Raw genomic sequence first — 13,154 nt, forward strand, 5'->3', positions numbered from 1 at the left:
GCTGTCTAGCAGTAGCCTTTTCACAAGCCATAAAGTTTAGACTTGAACTCTTTACCTTACTGCTTTGACCTTTTTTACCCTAGCTGTAAAACCCTACTGCCCATCCTTCAATAAATTTATCACCTCATAAACTCCCACTAGTGCTTCTCTACAATGCATTTAAAAGACAGAAGTGGAAGGCCAGTCCTTCCCCCCTTGTCAAATATCATCATTGTCCAGTTTCATACCTGCTGTACGGGAAAATATTTAAGGACACAGTAGTTTTCAAAGACCCAGAGTTTTTGCAACATTCTCCTTTGAAATAAAAGTAATGAAGTTTAAATACAAACCCATGTATTGAACATACAGAGCTGCCAGTCCAACATTTCCTTCTACGTAGTTTCCTGGAAAGCCTGCTCTCTTTAGGGCAATGTGGGTTCTGTGAGGTAGGGATGTAGAACTTTATTGTGATATTGTAATTACAGACTGAGAAAGAAATAGCTGAGCAGTCCCGAGCCATGGAGAATTCACTCCAGCCTTGTGGTAAGTGCGTTGTGATAATAAGAACCTGCCACCTTGTCACCATGTCTGTTCAGACAAAAGGATCCCACAGAGGCAGAGACAAACACCAAATGAGTTATGGAGATGAACAAGGTAAAAAGTTCAGGCGTATTGCGACAGGTCCTTTGCAAGGTCATTGGATGGTCAAGGGACGTTTCATACTGGTGGCCTGGCTTTCTAAAATAAAAGCTTATTTTTCTCGACATGGTAAGACTAGAATGGTCCATACCGGACGCGTGTCTAAATACCTTTTCCCAAACTAACTCTGGAGCCTGACAAGTATTACATTTCACTTTGTTTGGCAGAGTGAAACAAGTGTTTCCTTTTAGCTTTCAGAGCTAAGAAACAGTATTGAAGCTGGCCTAAATGGATGAATAAAAATGGCAGCTGCTGCAAGTTCCGATTTAAAATACGTTCCACTTTCAAAAACTCATATTTTATGAGTAGAACTGTGAAAAGCCATTAGAAGACAATTGCATATGAAAAGAATTACAGCCGGCTCATTATTTCAACAAGGACGCGCTACCTCTAGACATCCAGAGAGGCTATCATCAAATGTGGCTTGTAACACTTCACTTCAGTAAAGCCGTTAACCAAAAGATAGCCACGGAAAAAATGTCATTTTAGTGTTGCTGAGAATAACCCCAACCAAAATAGCAGACTGGCTACCGAAATATGTAGTGTTGAGGCTGCCTCACAGCTACTATGAAGACATTTATACAGCTGGGCTGTATTTGGAACACATTTTTCTCTGGTCAGTGTTATAGTTTAAGCATCACAATGTGATGAAAAGCATCGGTAATGCATCATATGAGCTAAATTTTATCCTTTCATGTATCTGTTCCTTTTCCTTTGGACTTCACCAAAGCCACATTTATATGGTGAAGTGACCTCTAAAAATTTAGCACTTTTAACAAAGGACCAACATTTTCTTTTACTGGAAAAGAGGTAAATGAGGTTTTTCGATTTGGACTGGTAGCTGTTCATACTGTAGCTGAGTCAAGGAACACTTCAAACTGCGATTTTCTTTTTCATAAATACTGGAATCACAAAAAGACAGAAAAATATGCCAATAGAACCACAATACTTAATCCAAAAAAGCAACAGCAAATATTGGAAAACTTTTACGTCGCCATTCCGATACACACCTTTGTTCAAAAGTAAGTACAGAAAAAAGTGTCTGGGTGTATTTCAAAGCCAGACAGTAAAACACCTTGCATAAGATTGATCCGTATCCTACCTTTTTGATATTGCCCTCTTGGGACGTCACCTCGGGATCAGTCAGTATTTGCTATGAAAAAACAAAATAGAAAAAAAATTAAGTTGGATTGCATCTAAGAATGTTATAAAATAGTACTTATTATTATTATCATCATTATGCTTAAAGGCCAAAACTCCCAACCGCAAAAGGGCGACACAGACATTTTGGAAGTTAGATGGAAGGCTTCTACCAGAACTACTATTGTATTCTCCCACATATATTAAGGTTTTCTGTAGCTTCTATAAATAATTTCTTTAGATTTGTCTGACGAGAACATGCGTTGCTTTCCCGAATGGCAGGTGATGTGGAGTATGGGCACGAAGAGGATGGAGACCTGTGGGCTCTCTGAAGGCAAGTGACCCAAGCCACCTGCCAGCGCCTCACCGGGAGCGGCGACAGGGGCAGGGCTGGTGACAATCGCATTCTCAGCGTCCCCGTGCAACGCTGGGACAAAGACGCACAAAGACGAATGTTCTCGCCTCCTGTAGCCAGGTGCTCAGCCAAGAGCTTCCCAGCGCACCGGCAGCCCCATCCCAACGGCAGGGACTGACCGTGGGGCCGGGGATGCTTCGGTCCCTCAGCGCTTCCCGCAGCTGCCCAGGAAGCTCTTTAATTCCTCCTCCAACAGGGGTGGGGTGATACAGGTCATTAAAACGCTGCTGTGTTCTACCTCTGATTAGATCTAGGTCAGCAGGCATTCGGGGAGGTCAAGTACCTAAACTTTATATCAGACTGGGTAGCCCCATCAGGATAAACACACTCTACACGGACTTGACGGAGCAGCCGTATTTAAGCAGCTTCACTGACCTCAGCGGGGACCTCAGATGTCTTGAGGTTAAACATATACTCAAGTGCCAGGGTAGGGTCAAGGGACTCAAGACTTCTGGGCCCAGGCAATGTATTTTGGCTACCAAAGAAGAGTTGAAAAAAGCTCCAAGGAACAGAGATCAAAATGCAAGGAAACCCAAGATAAAACGATAATGGGCCAAGTCTTCTCTTGGTGTAAGTTGACTTGATTCTGACAAAATCAAGGAAGCTCGGTTGTGTTGCAGCAGCTGAGGATTTGGCACAAAGTTCTTGGACCCCCTTGACCATGCCCAGGTGAGATCGACCAATTTACAAATTTCAGAAATGTTGCCAAATATCTCCAAGCTCAGCTGTAATAACACCGTGTCATGTTTGAAATAGTAAGAATCCTAAACCATTCTGTATTTTACAACTAATAGATACTGAAATTGCGGTTTAGAAAGTAGCTGAAAGAAATAGGACCAAGAGGTGAATACCAGAGCAATAAAAATCTGTGTGTGTTCCTGCGCTCCTGTGTGCGCATACGCATGCTGAAATCTCAGCCTGAAATACTGGAAGTTAAGCATCACGCGCAGTCAGGAGCACGTGTCGCTGAGCTGCTGGGGAATCGCTGGCTGCTCTCGAGTGCAGAGCACTCGCGGCTCCCGTTACTTTCACCGGGAACCAGCCACCCTCAAAAGCCTTTTGAGAATTAGGCCATGAAACTTTCAGAGCTGTAATATAAATACGCCTATGCTGAATGACTTAAAAGCCTTCCTGGAAGACCGCTGCTTCCAAATGAAGACACTTAACTATAATTATTATATGCAAAAAAATCTTTAAATACAATTGGTTAAGTATGTGCATTCAGAGTGCATAATCCACCCGTTCAACATGACCATAAACGTAGAGGGGAAAAAAAATTAAAATGAAGTGCAAATTGGGCTGTGGTATAGTCCTGTATAAACAGGCTTAAGAGTCAGGAATTCCTGAGTCTGAATCCGAATGCCAACACAAGCTTCCTTTTGTTGGTTTGGACAGATCTGCGCTCAAGGGGCAAGTTCTGTTTCTCAAACTGTATTTATTTTTTTTTCCCTTCAATTCACAGCAGATCCCGAATTTCAAAATTCCTAGAGAACAGAATTTCTGTAAAAAGTACTTCATATGTATTCAAAAAGTGGTACTTCTACAGAAAAGCGGCAGTGGCTGTTTATCTAACCGGTCATTCAGAATATTTCAAAATGGCTGATTTTTGACAAGGTGAAATATTTTTTCAGTTTCTTTCTATCGCAGTACTTCTGGGGAAACAAACCCTGATTCCATGAAGAATTTTGGTTTTGATGGAACCATCTCCACATTCAAACTATCAGACCATTTATGTGTGGGAAAAGATATTTGAGCAGTAGTGGGAGACTAAGAACTCTTTTTACAAGATTATACTTTCCACCTCTCCGTTACACTGGAATTTTATAAAGAAAGATGACTATGTCCAAAATTCAACAGTAAGGACTAAGTTCTGCCACAGACTTTCTGCATCCACTTGGACACGGCCCATACCTGGATGTGTCCGAATTTCCTCTTTTCCCCGGTGAACAGACCAGGCCCAGAGTTTGGCGCTGGGATGGTTTGGTTCCGGGTGGGGTATGGCGGGTCCCATGTGCGTGTAGGGACAGGGGACGGAACCCAACACCTCCTGCTGCCAAACCAGCGCCCAGGCTCCGACGGAGCCTGCGGAAACCTTCCTGAATGGCAGAGGAAATTTCAAAATTCTTCTTCTGCATTCCCAGCTTGGAATGAAAAGTGTCTGAGAGCTCTGAGGGGCAAGGACTGTCCTGGGAGATGGCTCTCTGCGACCAAAGGAGAACTTGCTGACAGCAGTTCTGTGATGTAAATAGTACCTCCTAATTACACGAGAAAGGGAGAAAGAGGGAAAGTGAGTACCAGATGCGATGTTTATTAATAAGAATAACAAAAGATACTTTGAAAATCTACTCATTGGGTAATCTTAGCTCAGGCTGGACTTCATCTCATGCGAATGCCATAAGACTAAATATAGTGCTTGACGTCTACAGTGGGCTGCACTTTTGCAGTTAACACAGATGTTCTTAAATGTACTCAAAATTTACACCATATGCTTCTTCTATCAACTGATATGTTGATTTTAGCCAAAAGAAAGACAACATGTCAGCAGCAGCCACGTCAGAGAAACTTGTGCTTCAGGAATCTGGTTGGAGGTGTATCTCCTCCGACTGCTGATGAGTTTTGCTGCATTTCATTTCCTGGATTCAGCGAACTGGTGGCAACAGAATCCCAACTTAGTTACATTAGTTAGGGATGTGCTATAATTTTTGCAAAGCCTCCTGAATGTATACTAAACATGTCAAGTAACACCATGTGATTCTTTTTGAAAAACAGTTTACAAGCTGGCATTCTCCAGCTGCAGTTAACCCTAATTTGATTACATTACCGAGACAGATCACAATGAGCTTATGTAAATAGTAACGTTATCCATTCATTCCCTGAGCTCAGATAAACTGTCATTTAAAAAAAAAAAAAAAAAAAAAAAACAAAACCCAAAACTAAAATAGCGTGGCTTAGATGCATTGAGCAAACTCTAAAGACGAAGATGACAGATTAGAACCTGCCCTTGCTGTATCGCTGTGAATCTGGATTTTTAAGAAGTATTTCCATGTCTGCTCCAAGTTGGAAACAGAAGAGAACGCCCAATAATTCCACAGAAGTCAGTATGCAGATAATAGCACTTTGTTTCAATAACTTGTTCTGCATTATCGTCTGATTCTTTAGTAAGACCTCAATAGGTCGCCATTGAAGTCGGTAAGACCAAGGCTAAGCAAGCACTTCCCTGTTTAAACCAGCACCCAGCTGTCTGCCCTTCCCAAGCAGCGCTTCCCGAGCTGTCCTGCTCTATGCCCACTCCGGAGAGCCCCTCACACTGCCCATCCCAGGTCACCATTACGAGGACATCACTTCCAGCTCTGGAACCCAGGCTGTGCCACCCACACTGTTTTATCCCTGCTTTGTCTTCAGGAAACACCATGCAGCCCCATCACAAAAAAAAAAAATATCCTGAAAACACTTATTTTGCCTTAAATTAGCTGAGGGACTCTGGTTCTTACTCGCGCACAAGTTGACATTAATACTTCAGGTGAAATCACAGGCTCTGTCCCCACTGTGCCTAATCTGCTGTCATTAATCGGCGAGCTCCCCGGCTTCGCTAAGATGCGATGACCGCGCTGTCTGCACGATCACCCCGCGCACACGCAAACAATTCACACACAGAGCAAACATCTTCTTCCAGCCAGCAAACATTTTCTCCCATTTTCTTCCGTTATGGGCTTTAAAAAACGTCTCAGCTGCACTACTGAGAAACATTCCTACCAGCACAGCAACCACACCAACACGATACTGCGCATCCTAATCCTGATCGGCCTCTGCCACTGCCAGGGAAGGGTCTCTAAGCAGGTAAAACCCGTTGACCAGTTGCGATATGCACCAGTTAAAACACGTATTTCCATGGAGGACCTCTCCTGTCCAACACACAGACAGCAGCTCAGGTGTTCACATGCTTCATTTATGTTCTGCACCTCTATCCTACTGCCATCCAGAGGGACCTTGGCAGGCTGGAGAGGTGGGCCTGTGCCAACCTCATGAAGTTCAACAAGGTCAAGTGCAGGGTCCTGCAGTCCCAAGCACAACTCCAGGCTGGGTGGAGAATGGATTGAGAACAGCCCTGACGAGAAGGATTTGGGGGTGTTGGTGGATGAGAAGCTCAAGAAGAACCAGCAACGTGCGCTGGCAGCCCAGAAACCCCCCGCAGCCTGGGCTGCATCCCCGGCAGCGTGGGCAGCAGGGCGAGGGAGGTGAAGCTGTGACTGCCCCATCCCTGGAGGGGTTCAAGGCCAGGCTGGATGGGGCTTGGAGCAACCTGGGCTGGTGGGAGGTGTCCCTGCCCAGGGCAGGGAGTTGGAACGAGATGATCCTTAAGGTCCCTTCCAACCCAAACCATTCTGTGATTTTATGATTCTAAGACCAGGTTGGACGGGGCTTTGAGCAACCTGGTCTAGTGGGAGGTGTCCCTGCCCAAGGCATGGGGTTGGGACTAGAGGATCTTTAGGGTCCTTTCCAACCCAAACCATCCTATGATTGCAATTCAGCTCAGAGGAGAACACTGTTATTAAGCTACAAATCTTGTTCTTCATAATTTCCATTAATTATTCCTTTAAAAGATTTATCCTGCACAGTCCTGAGAGTGCTGGCCCTGACCCAGTCAGGTAGTTAAGCGAGTAGTATCAGTGAAACAAATAGAATTGTTCGCATACATAAGTGCTCTTCTGGACAGAGGCCAGGAGCACAACGCGCCCCATGGGACACAGCCCCCCAGCACAGAGCGTCAGCACTCTCTCAGGTACCAGCCCACATGGCCACCCCCAGACACCCCGCGAGGGCCTGCAGCTCCTCCGTCTCCACAGGAGAACTGCCCCCCTTGTGGCAGCTCCAGCAGAGGTGAGAGGCGGGACACGGTGGGGCAGGTATAAAAAACCCGAATCTTTTCACCTGGGTGCTCGCACGCGCTGGCTCACTTGGCTCTGACGCGCACGGAGACTCTTCATCACTTTCTGCCTGTCTCGATCTGGCTTTAGCAAATATCACAATAACAGTCTCACTCCCTGGTGCCCCAGGACAATTTTATGATAAAAAAAAAAAAAAGCACATGAAGTATTTTTCATCGTTACTATTTGCCTGAGACGTGAAAAGCCATTACTCATTATATTGACAAATGCCGCTGCCGCAGCAGTAAAGAGCTAATCACCCCATCACCCCTGCCATCAACAGCTCTGCGCGCCGCAAATAGCGAATGCCCAAGCAGGAGAGGGTTTGTTTATTTATTAACAATTCGCCAATTGTGAAGTGAAACCCAAAAGCTGATTCGTGCAAAATGCAACACCTGTCACAACAGCTGTTGCTTTTCTAGTTCTTCCACGAAGTTCGGCGTTGTATGGAGAAGTCTCCCGTAGCGTAGAGCCAAGTTATCCAAAACTCACTGCTACTGCGCAGCGACTCATCCTACCGCACACTTCAGGTACATCGCTAACCAAGTACAAACATTATCCTGGACACCACGGAATTTCAAAACGGCACACAGAACCAATACAAAATCTGTTGAACTAATTTGCAAACAATCATTACATAAACACAAAAAGATCAAACAGTAAATTTTGAACCCTATGTGGAAGAAAAACCTCTACTTGGAAAACCTATAAATTGAGGTCCAAATATTGAGTTGCCTTAAGTTACATGGTAAATCAGTGGCAAAATTCTCAACCTTTTGCCCTCACTAACAGACTATGGAGTCTCCCAGTTGAATAAACTGATCTATTGCCATCAAAATATCAAGTCTTGAAATACAAATAGAACTATGAGTTCCCTTCTCTGCACAGCTGTTCTATGGATGTGCTTCACGAGCCGCAACAGCCTGTGCAAAAAACCATCACGGGTGTTAATTCAGTTCATGATGTTATTTGAGTATTGGCAGGGAATGAGCTGTCTTAATATTAATTTTAATCCAGACACTTTCTGTGTAACCATTTTCACCTGTAGTTTGGATAACTGTTTTTACCTTCCAGCACAAAGAGACACTCTTCATCCGAACTTCCTAAAGTTTCTTGAACACTGTAATGATTAATGCCCATTTTTGATACTTGCTGCTTTGGTCTTTATAAACACACTGTCACTCAAGCTAGGAAAGCCTTGCCCAGGAATGCCTTTAAAACATGAGCATCCCAAAAACCCCCAAGGCGGAGCTATGGAAAAGGTCAGAAACTATCTATGCTGATGTAGGCCAAATGAGTTGATTAGAAAGCACTCTAATGCTTGATGATATATGCTATTTGTGCTATAACAATGCTATTTGTGCGTACAAGATTAACTCTGTTGGTAACAGACCTCGAAGGAAGGTGGGTTCATGAGGAGAAGGACCGCGTGAGCCTGGCATTAAACCTGGGATTGCCGGGCTTACACTGTGTTTCTTTACGGCCACTTCGTTTTCCACTGGGAAGCTGCCCCATCACTGCACAAACTGCTAAAGAATCAGCCTATTCAAACCCTTCACGGAGGACGCGCGAGATGAGCTTCGGGAAAACGGCAAACAGCGCGGGATGGGCTCACCCCGGGGACGCCTGTGAGCCTGGGCTGAAACGGGATCAGCCCTTTGGAAGGCATCGGCTAACGACCTACAACAGCTGAGTCACAGAGACCATGCCCTTTCATAGTAGAGCTGGAGCGAGAAGGAACCCACAGAAAACCATTTCAGCACTTGAGAATTTTTTTCTATTAGCCGTATTTTTAGAATACAGGGATTTTATAGCCCTTTCTGGCCAAGAGTTTACCAAAATTTTACATTTTCTGTAGTAAGTAAATTTGTGAAGCCCTATTAACTTCAGGAAATTTTCAATATACTGTCTTGGGAATTTGAAACGAATGTGCCCGGAATTAAGAGGAAAGGGAGGAAAGCTCTTGTCTGAGAGGAAGAATTTCCTTTCCTGGCTGGTGAGTGAAGGAGGATGAACAGCACTACTCTGGCTGGCAAGAAACAAGCCAAGGGCTGAACAGAGTATAAAGAATAAACCAACCATTCACTGCTAAGGGCAACCCCAGCACAATTGGGAACACTGTAGAGCAGCCAAACTGTGGTTTGTGGACCAGCAGCAGTCTGCAAAGCCGTGGTATGCACTCCACAGACCACTTCATAACCATTTATTTTTCAGTTGAAAGTCTGAACAAAAAGGTGGTAGAGTGCTGCAGGAAAAACGTTCAAAACTAGGAGGGATCCGCGGCCCAAAATTTCTTGTAACGTGCCGCAGGGAACAGCTCTGCACTTGCTCGTGCCTTGCGTCCTGCACGGCTTTACCGAGGACTTGTTCCTGTTTGCCAGCTTTCAGGAGAACAAAATGCAGTTTACTGGGGTGAATCACTACGGGTTATTCCAAAGGATGCTCAAAAGAAAGGAACATTCTAAGTCATCTTTTAGTAAGAAACGGCATTTTCTTCTCACACAAAACAAACTTCTACGCAGCCAGAAAGGTGCAGGAAAACGTCAGGGGTAGTTAATGGTAAGAAGAATGAATGTCAAACACGAAGAATATGTTTAAGAACAAAGACTGCAAGGAAGAAAATAAACTTGCAATTTACATACATGGTATCGCGACTTCTGTATCGCTTTTTAAAGACATAACTCCTCCGTGACATTGTGATCAAGTTCAACTGCAAATACCAGGAAGTTAAACAGAATCTAATGGAGAGCATTTGTAATAACTTCAATAAGCTGAGGACTTGAGACTTTCAGCCAAGACAAATAAGAGAGGGTACTGATTAGTAAATGTCACCGGTTCTCTTGCCAAGCACTCAGGGACTGGTGATAGGAGAGTATTAAATATAATCTCACAGTCTTTAGGGGCTCTTTGATTTTATATTGCATTCTTATCGGGTTCTTAAAGTCCAGTGTTAATGAGCATGAGAAACGCACTCGATAGTTTGGCAGTTTTGCTAACAGAGAACGTATTTCATTCACGACGTGTTCCTTGGATCCAAGTTCGAGATGCGTTCCCCTTTCATCCGGCGCCACATCTAACCTCCCGCTATTCTTTCCCTCCGTTTCAGCAATCCCACATCACCTTTAGCAACCATCTATTTACTACGACCACTGAAAGAAAACAGGTTTTATTACCATCTACAGAAAACGAGATCTTTAAGGACCCTGGAGCGGAGAGGAGGCATTTACACAGTCAGCGCACACCCGTTGCATCCCCCTTTTGCAACACACTGTGATTCCTGAAAGAAGAGTAAGTCCTAATTAATAAAGTAAGCCTGTAAGCCTTTTGTCTAGTAATTTGCTCACTTCTTGAAACACCTCCCAGAAAATAAATATGTAACAGTCCACACAAGGAAAAAAAAAGTTGAAATTAATTACTATTTTCTTTTTAAAATACCCTTACAAGTATTATCTTGCACTTCCTTTTTCCTGAAGGGAAATTCCATTATAAAACTGACTTCTGAAAAGATGTAAGGGACACCTCTTTCTGTCTAGCGCGGAGCAGTGCGTGCAGTCACAGGATTAAAAGAGAAGTATTGAACTGTATCTGGATCCACTCTGTTCATCCTCAAACCCGGGGGGGGCATGCCCAGCAGGCTTTTATGCTAAATAAAATCGGAGATCCTCTGACACAACGTGCTTCTGACTTGCCAACCAGCCACATCTTCACTCTAACCGGGGAGGAAATAGTAGTGGGATGCAAGCTTAGGGGCACCAACTCTAAATTCTACAGAACCACATAACACAATCACTTAATGTATCTACAGCTATTTATTATCTGAGCAAAAAATCATCTTGAAGAGTGAAGTGTAATGTTTTGGTTAACAGATAAAGCTCTGCTGTTTGCAGCAATGTAGATAGATTGGATGGTTAGCTTTAGTCATAGACCATCCATCTATCTTTTGTTCTCGACCCTTTTTAGTTATAAAAATGACCTTGATATTGACAGAATAATATAAATTAACTCCCTCTGTACTTCATATATTGATAACCTGTTTGTTAAGATGATCAGTAATAATCATAAGTAAATAAAGAGAGATCATACATCTTCTTGTAACGGCAGTGCTGACATGTGCCTGAGCTGACGTATGGGGACCTCTGGGCTTCGGCTGAGGAGCTCATACTTCATATTAAATTGCAGCCTTTCAGTGCAGGACACACGCTGAGATATAAATCTGTATGAAGCAATGCACTCAAATCTTGGTATCTACTCATACCTGCATCGACTAGGGTATCCCAGAAAATACCCTCAAAGGGAAGCAGCGTATTGAAATGGATTCCACAGACGTACCATCTAGTCCCTACAATAACGCATACTGGAACACCAGGCATTTATGCCTCCCTGTGGGTGAGGTTCACATACAGATAATCACCAATGCGCCTCGTCCTTGGTATCACTGGGGTTGCGTTCACTTCCAAGTCCGTTGCTAAGACTTCCAGAAACACCCCGCCCCTCTCCCTTTGGTGGCAGAGGTTAAGAACCTTCAAACCTATATGGCAACATCAATACTGTTTCTTTTTTCTTACAAAATCCCCTTCATTACAGACAAAGTCTTGCCGTTGATGCTGAAAGTGACTGGCACCAATACTGGAGGGAACAGGAAAGTCTCAGCACTTCAATCTCTCCGTGTGTACGGTTGCCAGAGAGAAGGAGGAGGATTAGAAATACCAAGGTAAAAGATTTTCTTCTGCAGAACTCAAGAGACAGAGTGGGGCCAGACAGCTTTGGCTTCCCCGTCGCCCGTGCGGAACGATACAGCCCCTACCCTTATTTAAACGTAATAATTATACAGTTAAGAATTTGAGAAAGAACAGAGAAAAACGACCTCATTTCATTATCTTCCTCACAGCCTACAACCACACTGATAAGCATTATGAATTGTTTTACCACATTTAAGGAGTATATGACGCATACGTTTTTTCACAGGCACGCTTGCCTGTCTTGGTTCAAAAGCAAGGCTTTTCTCTGCCCGAGTAACACACAACTTTGCTGAGCTCACTCAAAGTGTTCTAGCTCCCCACATGCAAGCATGTCAAATCACAAGCACAAACATAAAAGCCAACTTGCAATTCCCCGCATACAGAAGTTGCCAAAACTCCAGCTCAATAAGCAGCAGCTATATCTAGAGCTTATCCTCAGTTCCATCAAAATAATGGCCTTCAATGTAACCACAGTAGCGCACCAGAGCTAAATAGCTACGCTGTGACATGTAGATTTTTGATCATTAATCACACTTGAAGGAAAATAAAGCCAATATGCAACGTTCCCACCAATTTCAAAAGTCTAAAGTGGGAAATGCACTGTCTCATTTAGCAGCTTAGTTTTGCTGCTCACACTGTGAAAGGAACGAATGAAAACAGCAGCCCTTCTAATAGCTGGTACCGTCCAGGGGGAGCGTGGGCTGTCTGGGAATGTATCCCTGCCTGGCACCCAGACAGAAAGGATGGGATATGTCAATTTGATACCCATCAGCAGGATAACCTCGCTGTCACTTTAACATGACGAGGTCATAGTCAGTCAGTGTGATGCAGTAAGAAAAATGGCCCATTAAAGCCTGAGAAGAACTGGAAGAGAAACATAAGGCTGATGATGAGATGTTCAAGTCCTATTTATTTTAGTGGAAGACGCAGACACCCAGCGCTCCTCTGCAGGGCCCATCTCACCGGGTGGAGTCTGAAAGGAAACTAAGAGGACGGTGACTAGCGCAGCCCCCACGGGTGCCTGCCACAGACAGCTTGAACGAAGTTTACATCGCTTAACTCATTTAATTTAGCAAAATAAGTCTTTGATAAAGTGCAGACACGAGGAGCCCTGCATGGCTCTAAAGAGGAGGGCCATTCTCTGTACTGGTGTGTTTCGTCCGTGGCACGATCTGTGCCAACCACCAGGAGCAGCTTCTGCTATCGTATGCGCCACTCTTTTGCCACTTGTCCTCAAGACACACTGCCGCTCAAACA

General features: G+C 44.1%; 1 protein-coding gene across 4 annotated transcripts in view; it reads right to left on the minus strand.

The window, feature by feature from the left end:
* The window catches only part of PRDM16 (PR/SET domain 16), a 334,663-nt gene that overhangs the window by 164,594 nt on the left and 156,915 nt on the right, over positions 1 to 13,154 (minus strand). For all 4 annotated transcript variants that reach the window (XM_063353750.1, XM_063353749.1, XM_063353752.1 and 1 more), the window contains one exon: positions 1,781 to 1,831. In XM_063353750.1, coding sequence (XP_063209820.1) covers positions 1,781 to 1,831 — 51 coding nt within the window. The remainder of the gene's footprint in view (positions 1 to 1,780; positions 1,832 to 13,154) is intronic.

The sequence above is a fragment of the Chroicocephalus ridibundus genome, chromosome 16 (assembly GCF_963924245.1).
Source record: "Chroicocephalus ridibundus chromosome 16, bChrRid1.1, whole genome shotgun sequence".
NCBI classification, from domain to species: domain Eukaryota; kingdom Metazoa; phylum Chordata; class Aves; order Charadriiformes; family Laridae; genus Chroicocephalus; species Chroicocephalus ridibundus.